Genomic DNA, 25,841 nt, shown 5'->3' on the forward strand with positions numbered 1-25,841 from the left:
GGTGAAAAATCAGTCGATGTGCCCTTGAGCAAGGCACTTAACACTAATTGCTCCTGTAAATTACTCTGGATAAGAGTGTCTGCTAAAGTGGAAAAAATGTCATTCAACAATGTTGCTGATTTGGCAAGTTAACAATAAATAAATTGAAGCAGATGCTGTACTACTATGCTGTTCAGTGTCCACAATCTTGTTGAGCCCTGGGTCATGTTCATTAGGACACACAATTAAAAATGTTTTAAATTGCTTTGCTGATTTGAAAGATGAGCGTTTCTTATTGGACAACTCTAGGGAGTCCCTCTCCCTGTTTCAGTCTGTTTTCTGACATTTGGTGCCTAATGAATTTAAATTGAATCTTTATTTAACTAGGCAAGTCAGTTAATGAACAAACTCTTTTTTACAATGACGGCCTACCCCGGGCCAAACCCAGACAACGCTGGGCCAATTGTGCGCCACCCTATGGGACTCCCAATCACGGCCAGATGTGATGCAGCCTGGATGAACACAACCCTGTTTGTGTGGGTGCTTACCATTGGCAGTAAAGGTACTTACCAACGTAGGGTATTGCACATGGCTCCAGGGCTACATCAGCCTTTTTTGAAGGTATAACTTCCACCATTCTGCCTACCCCAGATAACTACTACTGCTACGATATGCCTGTCTCTCCCTGTCTACATTCTGGTTCCTTTCAAGGTCGCCACCAGTAGGATTTGGTTTGACTTCATCAAATTATTTTATTTGACTATGTGAAATATCATGTCAAAGCAGGTGGATTGTCATCATGTCAAAGCAGGTGGATTGTCCAATGCTATATCAGCCTTTCTGTAATTAATTGACTGCCTGGCATAATCCATAATCCATAATCCAGGCAGTCAATTAATTACAGAAAGGCTGATATAGCATTGGATTTGTCCTTTCACTATTCTGGTGAAGTATTGGACTCATACAGGGCCCCGTAGGGGCTTGAGTGAAAGGGGGTTTACGCTATTTGATGTGTGTCTGGTGTGTGTATGTGTGTGTGCCTGTGTGCATGTGTCCGTGTGCTGTATGTACGTGTGAGTGTTCATTCATTCATTCAAGCTTGTGTCTGCGTGTGCATATGCATGTGTGTGTGTGCGCGTGTGTGCGCGTGGGGGGGCCCCCACAAGTTTTCAAAGCTGACCCCATTTGAAATGATAATCTCCTCCCTTCCCTGCCCACCAGAGGACATGCACTAATAAGAGACTGGGAACAAGTAGGAACCAGCGGGACGTTTAGGACATAGAGAGGGGAACACTGCATGATGCTTTTCAGGGAGAGAGCTTCTGCTGTACAGAGGAAGTCAGAACACATCTATCTCTGGCTAAGGAAACTGTAGCTTTACTAGTTCACACTGACCCAAGGTCATGGTGGTACAACTGTACATCGAGAAATTTACCGCCGTGAGTCTTACAGTTGTATCATTGCTGAAAGGGTGTAATTCTTACCCGTGTGTGTGTGTGTGTGTGTGTCTATCTGTCTGTCTGTCTGTCTGTCTGTCTGTCTGTCTGTCTGTCTGTGCGTCTGCATGCATGATCGTGTGTGTGTCTTTTTTTAAATGGTTAAGCAGGGTTTAAGGTGCTTAGAATTGTTCCGTGGGAGAGACACGGAGCGACGGCAACATACAGTCTTGTCTGTCTGTCTAATTATCCTGAGGTCGCATGCAGTAGCTATGTTGATCTTCTTCTCAGCAATCATAGATTCATTCAAATGCAATTTTGCTCATGTATGCAATTTCTATATTGCACACTATATTATAAATATCCTGGTGGTATAAGTATAATTGTAAGCTAACGATTGTAAGAATGGCAAGGTTTCATGTCAGTGAGCATGGGTGGGCATGTGCATATGCACTGAGTGTAAAAAACATTAAGAACATTTGCCCTCAGAACAGCCTTAATTCGTCGGGGCTTGGACTACAAGGTGTTGAAAGCGTTCCACAGGGATGCTGGCCCATGTTGACTCCAATGCTTTCCACAGTTGTGTCAAGTTGGCTGGATGTCCTTTGGGTGGTGGACCATTCTCGAAACACACGGGAAACTGTTAGGCGTGGAAAACCCAGCAGTGTTGCAGTTCTTGACACAAACTGGTGCACTTGGAACCTACTACCATACCCCGTTCAAAGGTACTTACATCTTTTGTCTTGCCCATTCAGCATGTCACACAAATCTATGTCTCAATTGTCTCAAGGCTTAAAATCATTTTTTAACCTGTCTCCTCCCCTTCATCTACACTGATTGTAGTCGATTTAACCAGTCTCAACGTCAACAATGAAGAGGCGACTTCCGGGATACTGGCTTTCTAGACAGAGTATTTTTTTTTTTAAAGATTACGATGGGCAAAAGAACACAGCCACTGGACAGAGGAACTCTGCCTAGAAGGCCAGCACCCCGGAGTCGCCTCTTCACTGTTGACGTTGAAACTGGTGTTTTGCGGGTACTATTTAATGAAGCTGCCAGTTGAGGACTTGTGAGGAGTCAGTTTCTCAAACTAGACAGTTTAATGTACTTGTCCTCTTGCTCAGTTGTGCACCGGGCCTCCCACTCCTCTTTCTATTCTGGTTAGAGCCAGTTTGCGCTGTTCTGTGAAGGGAGTAGCGTTGTATGAGATCTTCAGTTTCTTGACAATTTCTCGCATGGAATAGCCTTCAGTGCAATAGACTGATGAGTTTCAGAAGAAAGTGCTTTGTTTCTGGCCATTTTGAGCCTGTAATCGAACCCACAAATGCTGATGCTCCAGATACTCAACTAGTCTAAAGAAGGCCAGTTGTATTGCTTCTTTAATCAGAACAACAGTTTTCAGCTGTACTAACAGAATTGCAAAAGGGTTTTCTAATGATCAATTAGCCTTTTAAAATGATGAACTTGGGTTAGCTAACACAACGTGCCATTGGAACACAGGAGTGATGGTTGCTGATAATGGGCCTCTGTACACCTAGGTAGGTATTCCGTAAAACATTTTTAAAAATCTTCAGTTTCCAGCTACAATAGTCATTTACAACATTAACAATGTCTACACTGTATTTCTGATCACTTTGATGTTATTTTAATGGACAAAAAAATGTGCTTTTCTTTCAAAAACAAGGATGTTTCTAAATGACCCCAAACGTTTGAACGGTAGTGTAGGTATTACAGACTCAGGGAGAGGTTGAAAATGTCAGTGAAGACACTTGCCAGTTGGTCCGCGCATGCTTTGAGTACATGCCAGAAATAGGCCTAATCTACAGTTTGTCAGTCAACGGTGAAAATGATCTAATTTCACTATTTCTGTGAGAATGTTGTAGACCATATAAAAAATGACATCTTAACACCCCAGTAGAATTTGCTTCAATGGAATTCTCATTGCCTTGCTTACTCCTCCATAGCGTGGAAGGAAGCCAGTCTGTTTGGGTGTTGTGTGTGGTGAAGGAGTACCAAGACTGCTTTGTTAGTCTATGGACCAAGCCCTGGTCTAGTATGTACAGTGCACTCCTGTTTTAGCTGTTGATTCTGGCCATGTGGGATAGCCTGTGATGACTCTGTAGCAGGAGCAGTGGACATTGCAAAGACGGATGTCTGTTTCTCAAAATGCATGCTACCGTGCTCCCAGCACGCAAATTGGAGCACGAGAGGGTCGGAGTATGAGTCTTTTCTGGTGTTTTGATGGTGGAAAACTGAGCGTGTCTAGCATAACATGTCAACCCTGTTACCCATAAAAAGACAGTCACATTTTTTTTTAACAATTTCATTTTTTTGTGAAGCTTGCATTCAATTGCGACTCCCTTCTGCACACCACAAGCTTCCATTCCCCCTGTCACCAGGGAATTGATGACTGATTTAAGAAGTCGTCAACCCTGTTAGGGTCAACCCTGTTACGGTCAACCGCGTTACCCTATTTGGCACTTAATACCTGTTAAGTCTACCCCTTCCTTTTTCGAACATTCTGTTAAAAATCGCGCAACTTTTCAGCGTCCTGCTACTCATGCCAGGAATATAGTATATGCATATGATTAGTATGTGTGGATAGAAAACACTCTGAAGTTTCTAAAACTGGTTAAATCACGGCTGTGACTATAACAGATCGTGTGTTTCATCGAAAAACGCAAGAAAAACTGCTCTCTGAAAGCTAAAAATAATTTCCATGCGTCACTTTCATGGGTTGTTAAAAGGGCACAAAATTAATTATGGATCTGCATGCAATTCCTACAGATTCCACACAATGTCGCCATTGTCGTCATTTTCCAGGGACTTTTTTCTTGGTAAATCCAACTAACTGGATTCAATTTCTTCCGGTCTCCACCAGGATGTTTTGAATGTGCACATTGGCAGCCATTGATTTGAAGACAAGGAGCTATTGAATACACATCGCCCTGTAATCATTTTAATAGATTATAAACGTTTACTAATACCTAAAGTTGGATTACAAAAGTATTTCGAAGTGTTTTGTGAAAGTTTATCGTCAACTTTTTTAATTTTAAAAAATGACGCAGCGTTTAAAAACGATGTTTTTTTCTGAATGACACAGCTTCCATAGAAAGCTATTTTGGGTATATATGGACCGATTTAAAAAAAAAAAGACCCAATAGTGATGTTTATGGGGCATATAGGAGTGCCAAGAAAGAAGCTCGTCAAAGGTAATGAATGTTTTATATTTTATTTCTGCGTTTTGTGTAGCGCCGGATAAGCTAAATCTTTGTTTACGTCGCATTCAGGCATTTTGAGGTGTTGCATGCTATCAGATAATAGCTTCTCATGCTTTCGCCGAAAAGCATTTTAAAAATCTGACTTGTTGGCTAGGTTCACAACGAGTGTAGCTTTATTTCAATACCCTGCATGTGCATTTTGATGAACGTTTGAGTTTTAACGAGTACATTTAGCATTTAGCGTAGCGCATTTGCATTTCCAGGTGTCTACTTGAGACATCTGCGTCTCAAGTAGGAGCAAGAAGTTAATAGGCACTTACAATAGTAATTTTTTAATTTAACCTCTTGAGATTGGAAAACATGTTTTTTATGAAGTTGAACATGTGCTCTTTATGACAGAATGTTAAAATTAGGTGAAATCAAAAGTTGTTTTATTTACAAAGTTACTCTTCTCAAAAGCCACCAAATTGGTGAAATGACCCATGTACAACATTCCTCATTCCAGACTTGTCCTCTGATAGTAGCATAAAACATACCTACAGTGCATTCCGAATGTATTCAGACCCCTTGTTACGTTACAGCCTTATTCTAAAATCGATCAAATAAATGTTTTCCCTCGTCAATTTACAGACAATACCCCATAATGACAAAGTGAAAACAGGTTTTTAGAACTTTTGCAAATTTATTAAAAATAAAAAAAACAGACATACTTTATTTACGTAAGTATTCAGACCCTTTGCTATGAGACTCGAAATTGTGTTTAGGTGCCTCCTGTTACCATTGATCATCCTTGAGCTGTTTCGACAACTTGGAGTCCACCTGTGGTAAATTCAATTGATTGGACATTATTTGGAATGCACACACCTGTCTATAGAAGGTCCGACAGTTTACAGTGCATGTCAGAGCAAAAACCAAGCTATGAGGTCGAAGGACTTGTCCTTAGAGCTCCGAGACAGGATTGTGTCAAGGCCCAGATCTGGGAAAGAAGGGTACTAAAACATTTCTGCAGCATTGAAGGTCCCCAAGAACACAGTGGCCTCCATCATTCTTAAATGGAAGAAGTTTGGAACCACCAAGACTCTTCCTAGATCTTGCCGCCCAGTCAAACTGAGAAGGGCCTCAGTCAGGGAGGTGACCAAGAACCCGATGGTCAGTCTGACAGAGCCCCAGAGTTCCTTTGTGGAGATGGGAGAACCTTCCAGAAGGACAAACATCTCTGCAGCACTCCACCAATCAGGCCTTTATGGTAGAGTGGCCAGAGAGAAGCCACTCTTCAGTAAAAGGCACATGACAGCCCGCTTGGAGTTTGCACCTAAAGAACTCAGACCATGAGAAACAAGATTCTGTGGTCTGATGAAACCAAGATTGAACTCTTTGGCCTGAATGCCAAGCGTCACGTCTGGAGGAAACCAGGCACCGCTCATCACCTGGCCAATGCCATTCCTATGGTGAAGCCTGGTGGTGGCAGCATCATGCTGTGGCAGGGACTGGGAGTCTAGTCAGGATAGAGGGAAAGATGAACAGAGCAAAGTACAGAGAGATCCTTGATGAAAACCTGCTCCAGAGCGCTCGGGACCTCAGACTGAGTCAAAGGTTCACATTCCAACAAGACAACGACCCTAAGCACACAGCAAGGACAATGCAGGAGTGGCTTTGGGACAAGTCTCTGAATGTCCTTGAGTCCGGACATGAACCCGAACTAACATCTCTGGAGAGACCTGAAAATAGCTGTGCCGCTACGCTCCCCATCCAACCTGACAGAACTTGAGAGGATCTACATTGAAGAATGGGAGAAACTCCCCAAATTCTGGTGTGCCAAGCTTGTACCCAATAATACCCAAGAAGACTCAAGGCAGTAATCACTGCCCATGGTGCTTCAACAAAGTACTGAGTAGAGCTTCTAAATACTTATTTAAACGTCCTATTTCATTTTTTAAATAAAAAAATACATATGCAAAATGTTTCTAAAAAACAGTTTTTGATTTGTCATTATGGGTTATTGTTTGTAGATTGATGAGGGAAAATGTAATCTATTTTAGAATAAGGCTGTAACGTAACAAAATGTGGAAAAAAGTGAAGGGGTCTGAATACTTCCCGAATGCACTGTATACAGGTGAGCTAGGTATGTTTTTTTGTAAGGGGGGCTAGGTATGTACACAGTGCAGATACATTCCATCAATAAGATAGTGGACAAAATAGATTGTTTTGAAATGTGACTCACCACCTGGATTCAGTCTTGCGTAGCAAAATTTGAAATTGTTATTTTTTTATACATTAGATAAATGTAGAGACTCAGAGCTACAAAATGGTATGTCATTTTTGAGGAACAATAGGAAAGTAATTATGCTTTGAAAGTTGATACACTTGTAAACTCACTTTTGAGAAAAGGGCCTTTGAATGTTTTGGTAGCTACTGGAGAGCTCTCCTTTGTCTACACCCATTCAGCATTGTTCACACCCTCTTAAGCTAGCTCCACCCATCTCTTTAAGGATTCACATGAGGTCATGTGCTAAACAGTGAGTAGTGTAGTAAAGATTCAGACTAAAAGTAGCTTACAATAAGACAAAATTCCAATTGGAATTTAGTTGCCAAAAATATAAATAGTAAAGTAATGTACCGATACCCCCATCCAACATCTGCTGGCTAGCTAACAGCAAGCTTTAACTAGCAATACAAACCGATTGTCATAGCTACCTAAAGTTAACCAAATAGGTTCAATGTTAGCTAGCTAACATTAGGCTATAACTAGCAATGGGAAATGGCATTCTGAGAAAACATCACTAACGTTACACACAATTCATACACGTAAATTAATGTTCGCTAGCAAGCCAGCCATCTAACCTCAGCTAACGTTAGTTAGCTAACAGCAAGCTTTAACTTGGGGTCTTTTGTTTAGACATGTCACGTTAACGTTAGCTAGCTAAAAAATGACTATAATCCCAATCCATAGAGTAACGTCGCTAGCAATACAAACTTTTGTCATAGCTAAAGTTAACCAAATAAGTTAGGTTCAATGTTAACGATAGCTAGCAAGCCAGCCATCGAACTCCAGCTGGCTAGCTAACAGCAAGCTTTAACTTGCAATGAAAACAACTTTCTAGTGGTCTAGATTCTTACCCGTATATATATGCTTCACAGCAGACTGCAACCCCTTTCATTAAAGTTTGCACAGCTTGTTTGGCCCGTTGTGTTCCACTGATTTCAAAACTCGGTCAACTTCTTCCGTTTCATCCCCATCACCGTCGTCAGAAGACTCTACAATGTCTTCTAAAAAAATGTTCTTTCTCTCACCTAAATCAGGGATTTCCTCATCATCTAATTCATTTTCAGAGTCAGAGAGAATCAGCATGGCACGATCGTCCTCAAGAAAGTAGTCCATCATAACTTTTTCCCACTGACCTTTGTCGATAGCACCTGATAAATTCAGGGCAGCAATGTTATTGAAAGCAGTAGCAACATATTTGCAGTTCTGATGTTTGTCTGACTTATAACTTTTGAAAATTGTTACATCTTTTGACAAGTAGTAAGGATTATCTATGCATAATGAGCAGCTCATTTTATTGACAAGATGCTACACTGCAGACCAATCTGAAACATTAACTCAGCCAATCATGGCTAGCGGGAAGGTTCCTTACTTTTTCATTGGCTAAACCAACTAGGCTCGTAATTTAACAACTTTATTCGTATTTACAGATGGCATAAAAGTTTGTTATGAAGGCACTTGAAAGTTCACATGTTCGAGAAGGCATTTCTGCCAACAAAAAAAACGAATTTTGACTGTTGGCTGTTAGTGTGTGTGAGCATGTGTGTGTGTATGTGTGCTGTAAAAGGAGAGGATGCATATATCTTAGTAGCCTGAGGCATTCATGAAAAAATCCTACATTTGTGTACAGCATTATGGTGTATGCAATATGATCTGTTGATGACTCATTGTGTTCATTGTGTTCATTGTGACACATTACATAACATAAACTAGTCTAGATGAATGACTCAGAGACAGTACATGTAGGCTAAGCCTAACCTAGCTGTCGTGACTCTAAAAAGCTACACAGACTGACTGAACTTTGAACCAAAACATGAACTGTATGTGTACGGAGAGAAGGTTTTAGATCATTTTCTCTTTTTATGCAGTTTGCTTTATTTCCTTATGGATCAGTCAATTCAGACAAGCATCAGATCTTCGGTCAGAATTGGAATATTGAGCAGAATCCAATTAATTTGGTCGTAGGTGTCTAGTGAAATTCTTCACACCCCTGCACAATTTTCACATTCTGCAGCCTTAAATTCAACTCAAATGAACAACGATGAAATGAAACAACAAATTAAATTAGAATTTTCCGCTACTGGTCTAAATAACATAATACGCTCTTTCAAAGTGAAAGAAGAATTATATAAATGTTCTAACATTTATAAAAAAATAAAACGCAAAGATGTATTGATTGAAGTAGGTCGTCATACTCCTTGCTCTGGCACATTTAAATACATTCAGGAGCAAATATTTTCATGAAAAATCACACAATTAGCCTAGTTGAATTGGGGCCATCTGTGTGCAAAAGTAATAGTTCTCATAATTAAAAAAAAACTTCCTCTGTATATGTAAGGTCCCTCAGCTGGTTAGTGAATTTCAAACAAAGATTCAACCTCAAAGTCACCAAAGTGCTTTAGAAACATGTCAGGGATACATTTTGAAATCATTCCAATACAGTGAATATCCCTTTGTTTATGGTCAAGTATGATGTTATGCTGTGGAGGGTGTATAATATCACCATGGCACTGTAAGAATCTGGTCATCCTCCCTAACTGAGCTGCGGGAGAGACTGGAAACTGCTCAGGGATATCACTGTGGGGCCAAAGGTGGTTTAAAACAGCCACGTAGTTCATTGCATGACCTGAGAGAAAAACTATGAATGGATCAGCAACATTGCATTAACTACACATTACTGGCCTGTATGACAAAGAGGAAAGAAGGAAGCCTGTGATATCCCAAACCATCCTTCTTGTTTGCAACAAGACCATTCAGCAATACTGTAAGAGAACTATGGCAAACAAATCAACTTTTTGGCATAAATGCAAAACTTTAGGTTTGGGTACAAAATCTAGCACAAAACGTCAGAGTGAACTGTCATCAACGTATGCTTCTGTATTCTCCCTTCTCTCTTGGGTCATTAACTTGCCTAGGTCCCATAGGCGTCTCGAAAGGATCCCACCCTCGTCACCAAGTTAGCCGACAAATGTAGAGAAAGAGAAGTGCCTTAGCGGAATGCAATCCTGCGGTCCACAGACCAGAGCTCTACCATCTAAGGCAAAAGCCCAGGCAACTGACGGAGACAATAGAATTCTCATTACTGCATGTTATAATAGTAAAAACATAATCTGTTTGTCAACTCATTGCACTAATTGTGTATTGAATGTAGTATTTGAGATGCTCAGACAAGCCCTTGTATCTGTAGTTGGTGTTCTTCAACTCTAGGATGCACTAGACTAAGACAAAAACCCACAAAGAAAAGACAACAGGTCTAATTAGTGAAGGCAGGTCTAATTGTGGTCTAATTAGTGAAGGCAGGGCTGTTTCTGTCCCGACTTCCACCGAAGTCGGTTCCTCTCCTTGTTCGGGCGGCGTTCAGCGGTCGACGTCACCGGTCTTCTATCCATCGCCGATCCACCTTTCATTTTCCATTTGTTTTGTCTTGTTTTCCCACACACCTGGTTTTACATTCCCTCTTTACTTGTCGTGTATATAACCCTCTGTTCCCCCCATGTCTGTGTGTGAAATTGTTTGTTGTAAAGTGCTTGTGCACTCTGACTGGTTTGCAACGGGTTATTTTGTACCCATATTTTGTTGTTCTGGGTGCCGTTGATTTTGCACATTAAACTGCTCCGGTTATTACCCAGTTCTGCTCTCCTGCACCTGACTTCCCTGCAGCCAGTCACGTACCACTTACAGTTTCAAACTGCAGTAGGATGGTGAATAGCATTTGGTTAATTTCTCTGGTAGCGGAGACACATGGAGAGCTGAATAGATCACAGGAGACAAAAGTGACAGACAATAATTCATTTTAAAAATCATCATAGCAAAGGATTGTAGTTTGTGAGCTAGAAACGAACATCCTAGCAGTCTTAATAATGCCAACATAAGGAAGCTACTAGGACAGAGGCAGAGTTCTCTGCAATCATCCTACTCCAACTGTTGCCATGGATAATGTGGCATTTCTTATGTGTCAGTATTTAAATTAATGGGTCCTGCCTTGATGACAGTACTGTGTTAGCTTTACACGACTTGTCCAAAAGATTTTTGCCTTCTTAAATTATTATTTGTAATAAACTGATAGCTTAAGCTCCCTGTCCCGAAATGACATGCTAGTGATAAAGCTATCTCCTCATGCGAGCTAGCAACAGGTATACTTGTTGTAGCTAACCAGCTAGCTAGTTACATTACCAATGTTACTGCGTTCTAAGTTGAGAGTCATTTTAAAGCATGTCAAATCAAATCAAATTTCAAATCACATGCGCCAAATACAACAGTGAAATGCTTACTTACGAGCGCCTAACCAACAATGCAGTTTAGAAAAAATGGATAACAATAAGAAATAAAAGTAACAAGTAATTAAAGAGCAGCAGTAAAATAACAATAGCGAGACTATATACAGGGTATACTATATACTGGTACAGAGTCAATGTGCGAAGGTAGAGTTATTAAAGTGACTATGCACAGATGATAATAACGGAGAATAGCAGCGGTGTAAAAGAGGGGGGGCAAGGTGTTCAGGAGTCTTATGTCTTGGGGGTAGAAGCTGTTTAGAAGCCTCTTGGACCTAGACTTGGCACTCCGGTACCGCTTGCTGTGCGGTAGCAGAGAGAACAGTCTATGACTAGGGTGGCTGGAGTCTTTGACAATTTTTTAGGGCCTTCCTCTGACACCGCCTGGTATAGAGGTCCTGAATGTCAGGAAGCTTGGCCCCAGTGATGTACTGGGCCGTTCGCACTACCCTCTGTAGTGCCTTGCGGTCGGAGGCCGAGCAGTTGCCATACCAGGCAGTGATGCAACCAGGATGCTCTCGATGGTGCAGCTGTAGAACCTTTTGAGGATCTGAGGACCCATGACAAATCTTTTCAGTCTCCCGAGCTGGAGTAGGTTTTGTCGTGCCTCTTTTGACTGTGCTGGTGTGCTTGGACCATGTTAGTTTGTTGGTGATGTGGACACCAAGGAACTGGAAGCTCTCAAACTGCTCCACTGCTGCCCGCCGATGAGAATGGGGGCGTGCTCGTACCTTCTTTTTCCTGTTGTCCACAATCCTTTGTCTTGATCACGTTGAGGGAGAGGTTGTTGTCCTGGCACCACACGGCCAGGTCTCTGACCTCCTCCCTATAGGCTGTCTTGTCTTTTTCGGTGATCAAGCCTACCACTGTTGTGTCATCGGCAAACTTAATGATGGTGTTGGAGTCGTGCCTGGCCGTGCAGTCATGATTGAACAGGGAGTACAGGATGGGACTGAGCACGCACCCCTGAGGGGCCCCTGTGTTGACGATCAGCGTGGCGGATGTGTTGTTACCTACCCTTACCACCTGGGGGCGGCCCGTCAGGAAGTCCAGTATCCAGTTGCAGAGGGAGGTGTTTAGTCCCAGGGTCCTTAGCTTGGTGATGAGCTTTGAGGGCACAATGGTGTTGAACACTGAGCTGTAGTCAATGAATAGCATTCTCACATAGGTGTTCCTGTGGATCTGTTGGGACGGTATGCAAATTGGAGTGGGTCTAGGGTTTTTGGGATAATGGTGTTGATGTGAGCCATGACCAGCCTTTCAAAGCACTTCATGGATACAGATGTGAGTGCTATGGGTCGGTAGTCATTTAGGCAGGTTACCTTAGTGTTCTTGGGCACAGGCACTATGGTGGTCTGCTTGAAACATGTTGGTATTACAGACTCGGACATGTCAGCATGCTCGCAGTACACATCCTGGTAATCCACTGGCACTACGGCCTTGTGAATTTTGACCTGTTTAAAGGTCTTACTCACATCGGCTGCAGAGAGCGTGATCACACAGTCTTCCGGAACAGCTGGTGTTCTCATGCATATTTCAGTGTTTTTTCCCTCAAAGCAAGCATAGAAGTAGTTTAGCTTGTCTGGTAGGCTCTTGTCACTGGGCAGCTCTCGGCTGTGCTTCCCTTTGTAGTCTGTAATGGTTTGCAAGCCCTGCCACATCCGACTAGCGTCAGAGCCGATGTAGTACGATTCGATCTTAGTCCTATATTGACGCTTTGCCCTTTTGATGGTTTGTCGAAGGGCATAGCAGGATTTCTTATAAGCTCCCGCTTAGAGTCCCGCTCCTTGAAATTGGCAGCTCTACCCTTTAGCTCAGTGCGGATGTTGCCTGTAATCCATGGCTTCTGGTTGGGGTATGTACTGTGGGGACGACATCATCGATGCACCTATTGATGAAGACAATGACTGATGTGGTGTACTCCTCAATGGCATTGAGGAAATCCCGGAACATATTCCAGTCTGTGCTAGCAAAAGAGTCCTGTAGCTTAGCATCTGCTTCATCTGACCACTTTTTTTGTTGACATAGTCACTGGTGTTTCCTGTTTACATTTTTGCTTGTAAGCAGGAATCAGGGGGATATAATTATGGTCAGATTTGCCATATGGAGGGCAAGGGAGAGCTTTGTATGTGTCTCTGTGTGTGGAGTAAAGGTGTTCCAGAGTTTTTTTCCTTCTGGTTGCACATTTAAAATGTATTGGTGGTATCACGTTTCTATAACTAAAATAGTCTAAAAATACTTTACCTTATAGCAGTTTGTTGGAAGGAGATCGCTCTCGAGCTGTCGCCAGCTGTGTTTACTCCCTTAGCTACGGAGAACGTGATTGGCAGACGTGATTAGAAGAGATGGTACACAGATTCTGATTGGTTTACTGTTTAGTCCTGGGCAGCGTTGGCCTGTCCAGCTAGCAAGTTTAAAATTAAGATTATTTTTATTTTTTAAATACAAGAATTGACAATGCCAACAAACAGAAATATGTTCAGAATAAATAAATAAACCCAAAATGTGAAATCTAGCTCCTTCTTCACAAAAACTAAAGCAGATACAGTGCTTCGGCCCAACTCCGAGAGGATGATTTTGATAGCCTAGCAGTCCTTGGTCCAACTGACTCGACTGCCCCCTCACAGAGAGAAAGAGAACTGCAGGTTTTCAGTAAATTTATATAAATCACAATGCTCCTTTGAATTTCCTGCAGTGCAGGAAAATTCTCTGCGACAACAGAGTGGTCAAAATAAGATCCCACATCTGTATGTGCAACCATAAAGCGGCCGGTATAGATTTCAAATGGCTATTAACTTGAAGCACTTAGCTGGTAACATTGCTTCTTGTTATCCTGTGCTGTCTCTTTCTGTTTCTATCTTTCTCTCTTTCCCTTGTTATGCCCCTCTTCCTGTCGCACCATTTTTATTTTGCTCCCGATTCTCACCATCCCTTCCCTTCACCTTCATCTCTACCTCTCTCTCTTTTGCTCTTCCCCTCTCTCCCTCCACTCCTCTCCATCTCTCTCCCCCTTTCCCTCTTCCTTCCCATGCCCCATCTCTGTCTGTCTTACTTATTGTACTTCTCTCTCTCTTCTCTCTCTGTCTCTCCCTGTCTCTCTACATCTCTCTGTCTCCGTGTCCAGGTGTAGAGGAAGATGAGGACGTGAAGGTGATGCTGAAAGGCTCCAGCATGGTGAAGGTACGCTCCCCACGCTGGCAGAGGAGACGTACGCTGAAGCTGCTGGACGATGGAGTCACCGTGTGGTGCGAGTCCGACAAGTTCTCCAGTCGCTCCAAGGCCCAGCAGTCCTGTGAGTGTGTGTGTCTGTGTGTACGTGCATCCCCAATCCATTCCCCAAAAACAGAGCATCAATATCATTGAATGTAAGCCTACTCTATAACATAATGTACATAATGTACTAGATTGTTATCAGGTTATTACATAACTTAGCTTTTTCCACTTTTAATAACACTGGTATAAGACAAATAGGCCTAATTCCAGACCTTGTATTGGAAATTGTAAGGCAGAAGAACTAGATATTTCAGGGAGACAGTTCATGCTTTTTATGAGCACTGATTGGAGGGCCTTTGGTTGAGTTGCAGTTAATCACAGACTTGGCATATGGGCTTGTAAGGTGAAACACATGTAAACAAAACCCCTTATATGGGCTGTGTTAACGCCCTGCTTTGGGATGCGGGGTTAACTGTATGTACTCATACAGGCAGATAGGCACACACACACACACACACAAACACACACACACACACAAACACACACACACACACACACACACACACAAACACCAGTCATTATAGTAGTGATGTATTTTCAACCTATCCTTGTTTAAGTTGAAACACGTCAAATTAAAGGATATGATATGGTGGTAGGAGTTTCCCTCGACTGTGGTTTGTCCCATATAGTTACCATACAACACAATCATGGGGTACCACGCTCAACTTAGAAACATGCCCTTCAATTGCTGTAATAGTAGATTTGGTTTGTGATGTGGCCAAACGTGTGTGTGTGTGTGTGTGTGTGTGTGTGTGTGTGTGTGTGTGTGTGTGCATCATTTTTGTCAATTATACCTTTAAACTTAATCCTGCGCCTCATTTCAGTGTAGATGAGCTTACTGTAGGAGAGATTGTAAAATATATAAAATACAAATAAATAGATATAGCAGTTACTAATGCATTTTGTAAATAAAGAAAGACAGTTTGTATGTCATCATTCTTACAGAAATCATTCAGCTTCAATCTTAGCACATAAATAGCTACAAAGCAGTTTAAGTGTTTGAAATCTTCAAATGACAATATTTTGACAGTGCAATAACAATGTGAGGACTATAGTTATATAGTTTTGATTAACACATTATTATATATATATTTTTTAGATTTAACTAGTCAAGTCAGTTAAGAACAAATTCTTATTTATAATGAGGCCCCCCGGGGAACAGTGGGTTAACTGCCTTGTTCAGGGGCAGAATGACAGATTTTTACTTTGTCAGCTCAGGGATTTGATCCAGCAACCTTTCAGTTACTGGCCCAACGCTCTAACCACTAGGATACCTGACACATTAAATCAATGCAATCTGATTCTGTAGCTTTTCACACTTTAAAATAAAGGAATAGAAGACATGTTCATCAAGAAAAGTATACAAAAACAGATTGATACTGTATATCTCACATGAAAAAAAACAGATTGATACTGTATATCTCACATGAACAAAAACAGATTGATACTGTATATCTCACATGAAAAAAAACAGATTGATACTGTATATCTCACATGAACAAAAACAGATTGATACTGTATATCTCACATGAACAAAAACAGATTGATACTGTATATCTCACATGAACAAAAACAGATTGATACTGTATATCTCACATGAACAAAAACAGATTGATACTGTATATCTCACATGAAAAAAAAACAGATTGATACTGTATATCTCACATGAACAAAAACAGAACAATATAGTTGCATTCTTAAAAAGATGAGAAGAACGTTGACATGAGTATATGGTGAACACTTCATTACAACCTCTACATTTCATCTTCTTGATTTAATGGAGTAAAGTTGTCACGTAACAAAAAAGTTAAATCAAACAAAGGCTGAACAAATACTATACTCTACCCATGCCTTTGTCCTTCTTATCATATGCTTGATTATCAGCCTATTAACATACTTTTCTACTCTCCTGGTTCTTCTAAAATCAGCACTTGAAAAACAATATACGTCATAAGGAAGGCTGCGTCTATACTTGAACAAATCACATCAAATGTTATTTGTCACATGCGCCGAATACAACCTTACAGTGAAATACTTACTTGAAAGCCCTAACAACAATGCAGTTTAAAAAAAGGAAAACATTTAAAATAATTAGTTACAAATAATTAAAGAGCAGCATGAAAATAACAATAGCGAGGCTATATAAAGGGGGTACCGAGGGGGAATAGGTTTTGTCGTGCCCTCTTCACAACTGTTTTGGTGTGCTTGGACCATGTTAGTTTGTTGGTGATGTGGACACCAAGGAACTTGAAGCTCTTAACCTGCTTCACTACAGCCCCGTCGATGAGAATGGGGGTGTGCTCAGTCCTCCTTTTCCTGTAGTCCACAATCATCTCCTTTGTCTTGATCAGGTTGAGGGAGAGGTTGTTGTCCTGGCACCACACGGCCAGGTCTCTGACCTCCTCCCTATAGGCTGTCTCGTTGTTTTTCGGTGATCAGTTCTACCACCGTTGTGTCATCGGCAAACTTAATGATGGTGTTGGAGTCGTGCCTGGCCGTGCAGTCACGATTGAACAGGGAGTACAGGAGGGGACTGAGCACGCACCCCTGAGGGGCACCTGTGTTGAGGATCAGCATGGCGGATGTGTTGTTACCTACCCTTACCACCTGGGGTTGGCCCGTCAGGAAGTCCAGGATCCAGTTGCAGAGGTAGGAGATTAGTCCCAGGGTCCTTAGCTTAGTGATGAGCTTTGAGGGCACAATGGTGTTGAACGCTGAGCTGTAGTCAATGAATAGCATTCTCACATAGGTGTTCCTTTTGTCCAGGTGGGAAAGGGCAGTGTGGACTGCAATAGAGATCATCTGTGTATCTGTTAGGGCGGTATGCAAATTCACGTGTGCTCCCTCTCCGGCCTCTAGGTCACCAGGCTGCTCGTAATGGCGCACTCCTGTCACCATGCACAACAGTGCATTATGCCACTAACCTGGACTCCATCACCTCTTTGATTACCTGCCCTTTATATGACATTCCCTTTGGTTTCTTCCCCAGTCGTCATTGTTCCTGTTTCATGTCGATGCACTGTTTGTGTTTCTTATTTTGTTAATTTATTTATTAAATGTATACACTCCCTGAACTTGCTTCCCGACTCTCAGCATACATCGTTACAGAATTACGACTCACCAAAGGGAAGCATCAGGGAGTGGTTTTTTGTTTGTTTTGGAGGTGATTTCGGGTCCGGGTGTCAAAACCTACCTGGGAGGCCTCAGACGGTTTGTCGGATTCCCATGCCTCGGTGGGTTCGATGGGTTCCCCTGCCTCAGCTTGCTCGACAGGCTGCCATACCTCAGCGGTTTCGATAGGCTCCCATGCCTCAGCGGGCTCGATAGGCTCCCAGGCCTCCGTGAACAGGTTCCCGTGTCTCAACCGAGGCAACTGGGGAGGTCTCAGCTGGCTCATCAGGCTCTCACGCATCAGCCGGTTCGTCAGGTTTCTGCGCCTCAGCGGAGGAGACCGGACTGCTCCTGATCCCCGGATCGTCCCTGTGGTTGGCGTCCTTTCGGCTGGAGCCGAACGCGCCGGGGAGGGGGTACTGTCACGTATGCTCTCTCTCCGGCGCTCTAGGTCGCCATGCTCCTGCGCCTCAGCTGGATCGACGGGTTTCCCACACCTCAGCAGAGGTGACTAGTCCGATCCTGATCCCTGGGATCGTAATTTTGGACGGGATCCTGTGGCTGGAGCCATGCGTTGGGGAGGGGGTACTGTCACGTGTTCTCTCCTTCCTCTACGTCACCAGGCTGCTTGTTATGGCGCACACCTGTCACCGTCGTTACGCGCAACAGCGCATTATGACACTCACCTGGAATCCATCACCTCCTTGATTACCTGCCCTTTATATGTCACTCCTTTTGGTTTCTTCCCCAGTCATCATTGTTCCTGTTTTATGTCGGTGCGCTGTTTGTGTTTCTTGTTTTGTTCATTTATTTATTAAATGTATTCACTCCGTGAACTTGCTTCCCGACTCTCAGCGTACATCGTTACAATTACAAAGCATGTAAAACCCCCAATTAATCCCCTGCAACTTACTTTTCGATGCATGCACAACATTCAGACATTCGTAACATGCGTCTTCTCTCTTATGACGATGACAACACTCTGACCTGAGTGGGTGGGTGCAGTGTTCAGATGCGCCTTCTCAAGCGCTCTGATTGGTTGGGAATGGCAGGGCTATGATGGGTGATTGATAACTAAGGTAGGCTAAGCAGCCAAACTAATTGTACTTAAGGGAAACTGAAGGGACTGTGAGGGGAAGTTAGTTAGAGGGGAGAGGAGCAGGATGGCCTTTTTTACAGCTACCCCAATATTTCTTATGGAAATATTAACATCCACAAAAAGGCCTCTAACCTAAATGGTAAAGTTTCTAATGGGGGCCACAGTATTTAAAGGGCCAAAGAGTCTGAAAAGCCACAGTCCTCGAGTGGAAGCTTATTCCTGGCGGGCCTAATCCTACCCGGCAGGATAGGCAGGGCTTAGGGACCGCCCCGCGAGGAAGGTACACAGATACGAAGAGACAGTCCTGGGCCACCCCATGGGGGAGGGCCTTCTAAATCAGCTGCTGCCGGGAAGCTGGGCCCCATTCTTAGATGCTGAGTGCAATGCCAGAGGCTGGCCACGGCTGAAGCCTACTGCGGCGGAGAAATTTGGCATGACAGCCACAACTGTCGTTGGCAGCTCACTGGCTGCAGTTGAGGCTGATGACTCTTTCACACTGCTGAAAGCGATGACTCCCATGGTGGAGCATGTGGGGATCACTGGGCGAGGATCATCAGGGATCTGTAGGCAGGGGCTGGCTGGGCCCCAGAGACAAGGTCAGGTGGCCTCCCACATGGAAAGGGTTGAGGGTCATCCAAGGCAGGGGGCGGGTGGCCCCCCAGAACTAAAGACAGCAGGCCCCCCGGGTCATGGAACGGTGGTTCACCCAGGTCAGGGAGCTGAGGGCCTAGCAGGGCAGGGGACTTGGAACACTAGCTGGGCAGGGGACTGTGAGGGGACAAATGCTGGAGACAGCAGACCTAGTGCAGCTGGAGACCAATTACCTAGTGCTAGGGACTAGGGCAGACAAGGGCTGAGGACTGAAAACCTAGCACAGGTAACTTGTGGCTTAGCAGGGCAGAAGGTTCAAAGCCTGGTGGGCTAAGGAGCTGTGGGCTGACTATGTCTGGAGACTGCGAGCCTAGTACAATGACTTTGGGACCTAGTAAGGCAGGAGGCTCTAAACCTGGTGGGATAGGCAACTGCCTACCAACTAAGGTAGGGGAGAGCGATCTGAGCAGGGAAGGATACACTAGACCGACTTCAGGGTCAGGACATACTTGGCCTACTGGGAAGGCAGGGAACTCTAAACCTGACCCTACCGGGAAGAAAGCTAACTGTAACCCTACCAACAAGGAAGGGAACTCTACACCTACCATAGAGGCAGGCTCCACTGGACCTACTTGAGGGGCAGGACACTCAAAGCCTGGACACTTTACACCTGCCAGGTAGCCCCGAAACTTTATCTATTACCCTACCGGGTGGGCAGGGAGGTCTAACTCTACCGGGAAGGAAGGGATCTCTCACCCTACCAGGAAGGAAGGGAACTGGACAACTAGGTCAGGGGAGACATCAGGGGTGACTTCTGGTGGGTCACCCGGGTAATGTCTGGCAGGTCCCCTGAGGTGAGGTCTGGAGGTAGCAGGAACTATCACGCTGGTAGCAGGTGGGCCAGCAGGGACTCCAGGCCTGGGACTGTCAAGTTCCACCAGGCTGTGACTGGAGAGGCCCCAACGTCTGGTCTGTACTTCTTCAGTAGCTGCAGGCTGTGGCTCCATCCAAGGAGTGGGTGAAGAATCCAGTGCCAGGAGCAGTGAGGGGCTCATGGGGGAGAGCAGGTGGAGTCTTTGTGGCTGAAAGTTCCAGAGTACCAGACATTCGGACCTCGAGCACCGGAGCGTCTGCCTCGACTAGCAGGGGATCCCCACTGTGAGGAGAGGACGACTCCGCAAGGGCAACCAGAACAGGCCCCATGGCAGCGACTGGCTGTGACTGGAGCGGGAGTCTCCTTAACTGTGGCTAGTTGAGGAGCTGGCTAAGGAAGGTGCAGACCTTGGTGTTGTGGACTGTGCATTCTGGAGTTGTCTTCATCTGCTGGGGAGCTAGGCCACTCTGGGGAGCAGAAGTGAAAGATACGACAAAGGCTCCAGCCAGTGGTGCCTGGAGCAATAAAGATTTGTAGCTAGGCCACCTTGGGACGTAGTAGCGGTCCCAATGGTCCCATGGAGGTGGCGAACACTCAGGCCTGGGGAGTGTCTCTCAGTGGAGTAGAGGTGATGGTGCTCCCATGGTGGTGATGATGGCTCTAGGCAGGGAGGCCTAGAGCAGTGGTGGTCAGGAGAGTAGCGGCGGTACTGGTGGTCCCGCGGCGGTGACTCAGGTCGGGGGGGACTGTCCTCCTGATCTCTTGCTGCTCATGACGCAGGTACTCGTATTCCCTCATCAGATCCCAACTGGTGAGGGTGGGGTCATTCCCTGACCATTGAGGAGGCCTGGAGCAGGGCTGGCAGTCTCTTAGATGAAAGAGGTGTGTAGGGCCTCGCAACTCATCTTCCTCAGATGCATGGCGGCTTCGTGTGGCGGTGTGGACTGAGGTGGGTGGTGACAGCATCCTTATACGTATCCTGGGGCCCGGAAACAACTTCTCTTCTGGGTACTTCAACATCTGAAACTATAGCCGATCAGAATCCGGCTCGAAGGACCATGTAAAAACTATTGGTCGCTAAATCCTGAGAAATGACGGACCGTGTAAAAAACTGTTGGTCACTAAATCCGGCTCAAAGGACAATTTTTTCAATATACAAAGGGATAACTAAGATATGCTGAGCAGCCAAATTAACGGGACTTAATGGAAACTGAAGGGACGGTGAGGGGAATTATTGTGTGCCCAGTGGGAGTGTCCTACCCCTGGGCACACACTGGTTGAATCAACGTTGTTTGAACCAATGTGGAATTGACGTCTGTGCCCAGTGGGTCCCAATTGAAGGCAACAGTTTTTTACACCATCTGTGTTTACACAAAGGGAAGCGATTCTTAAGGCCACACTCTGCAAATATTTCAGTGATTTCAAATAATTACATATTAGTACCAAAAACATTACCATAGTTACCAATGTTAGAATATCTAAAGGAATGGTATATCAAATTATATATTTGTTTCATGAATCAAATAGAAAAATGAAATGAAAATAGTCAAACAAAAGGATGTGATGCCTTTGCAGCCTTTGAAAATAGTTTAATATTTAATGGATAATGATTCATCAGTGCTTATTCATATAGGCTTATAAAACATATGTTCCGCCCTCTCAAAGTCCAAGCTCAGACAAAGATAAAGGCATGAGGTAGCAGCTGATCGACAGATTAGATTGGCAGTTGTGCTGTTTGATAACAAACCAGGACCAGACCTGTGCTTCATTGGTCAAACATGCATAATGCACAAACAAGATGGATGAATCTCAGCCCTATTTCATTAACCAGTAGGACTGGTTAAAAAGTTTTAAAGACCCAGTGCAGTCAAAAACTTGATTTTCTGTGTTTTCCACACTTTGAGGTGAGGTTGGAATAATACTGTAAAATTGTGAAAATCATGATGCCCTTTAGTTAGTGTGAGATCTATTTGAAAAGACCGCCTTATATTTCAGCCTGTTTTGGTGGGATGGCGTTTTGGCCTGCCTGGTGACATCACCAGGTGGGAAATGAGTTACTGTACCAATAGGAAAGAGTTCCAAACCTCTCTGCCAATAACAACTAGTTTTCAGTTTTCCCCGTCCCCACTTAGACCACTTCCAGACAATCATAGCAAAATTCTTGCTTGAGAAATTGTTCTTTGCTAAGAAGTTATTTTGGTTTCTTTTTGACCATTTTAATTGAAAACAATCACAGTAAGGTACTTAACTGTTACCCAGAAATGATTTGATATTGAGATAAAACTGGCTGCATTGGACATTTAAAGAAATTGTGTCAACGATATTGGACATCATACCTGCTGTATTTCAAAATAGCCCATTAAACGGTATTATCGTATACCGCCCCAACCCAAGCTGCGTGTGTGGGCATGAATATGGGAATCTGTGTGCTTATCTACATGTGTGTAGTAGGGTCCTCTCCTTTAACCACCAATAGCAGGGTGTGTGCCCGCCCATCTCTAGCTCTGAAGAAGCCTAAAAGGCCTATCATTAAAACCAACATTTCTCTTTACTCACCATCAAAGACTAGACATGTTTACTCTGTAATAGCTATGGGCAGAACCTAGTTTGAGAATTCAGTTCAGCACAAATCACTTGGACTTTTACAGGAATCATGCATGTCAATGTGAGAAAATGTGAGTTCCCCACACCAATCTAATGTTAGGATTCTTCCCTAGTGTCTCAGTCAATTAATGAAGCATACAGATCCCTCTGCAGTTCTGTAGAACACAAAATAAATACACCCTGTTATATGCTCCAAAAGTGTAATTTATTAGGATAACGTTGCGACCCCAACCTTGGTCTTTGCCAGGACAATGTTTTCACTAAAACGTTGTCCTACTAAATTACACTTTGGGAGCATAATACCAGTGTGCAGATGTCTTTTTTTCTACATTATCCTCTCTAATCCAGCACCTGGGACAAGTGTTTTTATGGATGTGAGCATACCACCTTACTACTTTCCTATTCAGTTCTTGCTTGCTCTCCACCAGAGCCCTGCACTCCCGTGGTAGAGAGCGCAGATAATGTGTGCTTATAGAGTCTCTACCAGGGCCCGACACTTATTTTGAAAGTGGTTGCCAAGCTGGGTAACCAAGTTGGTTGCTAAAATCACTTATTTGGTCCATTTTGGTCGCCCTGGCAACTGGGCAGTGGGCAACCATTAATGTCTCCACTGTTTTCAGTGAGAAGTAGAGATAGACAAATAATATTAGCTAGCCTCACAGATGAATGGGAAATATGAATATGGCTTATTTTAGACAGTTTATTGCACTGTGTGTGATTACCTAAGGAAACACACACACACTATCCATTTGCGGAAAAGAGGTGGTCAAGCAAACATGTTGAAGATACAGTAGTGTCTGCAAACACCTCTGTCCTACTTTTAGGCCTCCCTGTTTGCGTGTGTGTGTGTGTGTGTGTGTGTGTGTGTGTGTGTGTGTGTGTGTGTGTGTGTGTGTGTGTGTGTGTGTGTGTGTGTGTGTGTACACCCACATTATTGCCCATCCAGAAGCCAAACCTACCTTCACCAAAATGACAGCTCACCGACAAAACAAACAAAGTAAAATAATTGTAGCTTGTATTTAGCTGGTAAAATCCCAATATTTGCTGCATAACTTCCACCCCACGAAACAGTAGAGACTTACAGGCTACAATGGATAGAGCAGTGAATGGACATGAATGAGCTACAACCATGTAATGGCATAGAACTACAAAAGCAGAATATGTACGATTCTATATGATAATATACTGCAACAATAAACAGTAGGCTATGACACAGCAATACTCGATAACATTGACTGTATCTAATAAGCATATATTACATAGTGGAGTAGGCCAATGACTAGCATGTTTGCTAACAAGTGGTGAGTGATGAACATGAATTTCTCCAGGCCCTATGTTGCAGTCAAGGCGTAAGTGGCGCTATGCTGTCAAATCCTCCCACGTATTTCTAGTTTTACCTGCTGTTTTCAGCAACTGGTATTTTAGAATTTGGTTGTCAGATCGGAAGGTTTGCTAGCAAGAAATTATTTAGCTAGCTTCTAACCTAGTTTTTGATATGCAATGCGATCTCATGTGAATGAACAGTGACGAGTGTCCTGACGAGAAAGGTAACTTTTCTCGCTATGCCAGGCAAAATCGGCATCATCAGCTCATTGTTATGGATGTATCCAAATAAATGTCAATAGATAACAGCTTAAACCAACACAGAGGTAGCTACATTTCTGTTATTCTGGCTGCAGAGGTCGTGACTGTGTTAGCCATAGCTAGTTTGCTAACTAGCAAGCAAGGGACAAGAACGTTGCCGGATCATATAGAACGAACAACTGGGTCACGTCCATAAATATCGAACTAATCAAACAAACTGATCGAACGAACGACTAGCAACCAAAATTATGAGAAAGTATGAATTCTCTTACAAAAATATAAATATCAACTAAATGTTTTTTCTACCGGTAAATGTGTCCTTTCAAATTGTTTTCTTTGGCAACTGTGAAATATGCAGGATAAACGCCTCCGATCTGTACATTACCTTTGAAAATCTCCACAAAGGGACGAGGCGGCGTCGTCCATTATTTCCACGGTAATGTACAGAACAGAGGTGTTTATCCCTTACATAAACAGCGGCTGTGTAAGAAAGGACTGTATTTACATCACGTAAGTTACCTAAAGCAGAGCTACAGGTGGAGACAGCATTTTTTATGTTTTAAATGTACCTTTATTTAACTAGGCAAGTCAGTTACGAACATTCTTATTTACAATGACGGCCTACCCTGGCTAAACCCTCCCCTAACCCAGACAACACTGGGCCAATAGTGCACCGCCGTATGGGATACATACATGACATAATAATTGTTATATTATGACTACTTATAGACGCATACAAAGCCAAGTTAAATAACTTACTTTGTGTTCACGCATCCCATGCACTTAACTCCACCCACGATAACACTGTCAGGCTCAATCCAATATTTATACTCTTGCGGGAACGTGCAACGGACCTGTCTGACCAGTGCAGGGCTAGCTATGAGCATCTGACCAATCAGATAATGCGTGTGGAGTGCATGGAGAGAGCATGGTTGGCTGAAGGCACAACCTGGGGGTGATGATGTCTCTCACGTGAGGGGAAGCTAGACTAAATGGCACCAGACAGATATAAACAAAAACACAAACGCAAGACATTAGTCCCACAACGCCCTCGGCAGGGGGGTTCTGTAACACATACAGTGCCTTGCGAAAGTATTCGGCCCCCTTGAACTTTGCGACCTTTTGCCACATTTCAGGCTTCAAACATAAAGATATAAAACTGTATTTTTTTGTGAAGAATCAACAACAAGTGGGACACAATCATGAAGTGGAACAACATTTATTGGATATTTCAAACTTTTTTAACAAATCAAAAACTGAAAAATTGGGCGTGCAAAATTATTCAGCCCCTTTACTTTCAGTGCAGCAAACTCTCTCCAGAAGTTCAGTGAGGATCTCTGAATGATCCAATGTTGACCTAAATGACTAATGATAATAAATACAATCCACCTGTGTGTAATCAAGTCTCCGTATAAATGCACCTGCACTGTGATAGTCTCAGAGGTCCGTCAAAAGCGCAGAGAGCATCATGAAGAACAAGGAACACACCAGGCAGGTCCGAGATACTGTTGTGAAGAAGTTTAAAGCCGGAT

General features: G+C 43.5%; 1 protein-coding gene across 2 annotated transcripts in view; it reads left to right on the forward strand.

The window, feature by feature from the left end:
* LOC139368244 (phospholipase C, delta 3b) overlaps nucleotides 1-25,841 on the forward strand; it is a 56,212-nt gene that overhangs the window by 7,112 nt on the left and 23,259 nt on the right. For both annotated transcript variants that reach the window (XM_071106948.1, XM_071106947.1), the window contains exon 2: nucleotides 14,298-14,465. In XM_071106948.1, coding sequence (XP_070963049.1) covers nucleotides 14,327-14,465 — 139 coding nt within the window. In that variant the 5' untranslated portion in view covers nucleotides 14,298-14,326. The remainder of the gene's footprint in view (nucleotides 1-14,297; nucleotides 14,466-25,841) is intronic.

Source organism: Oncorhynchus clarkii, chromosome 16, assembly GCF_045791955.1.
Source record: "Oncorhynchus clarkii lewisi isolate Uvic-CL-2024 chromosome 16, UVic_Ocla_1.0, whole genome shotgun sequence".
Classification (NCBI taxonomy): Eukaryota; Metazoa; Chordata; class Actinopteri; order Salmoniformes; family Salmonidae; genus Oncorhynchus; species Oncorhynchus clarkii.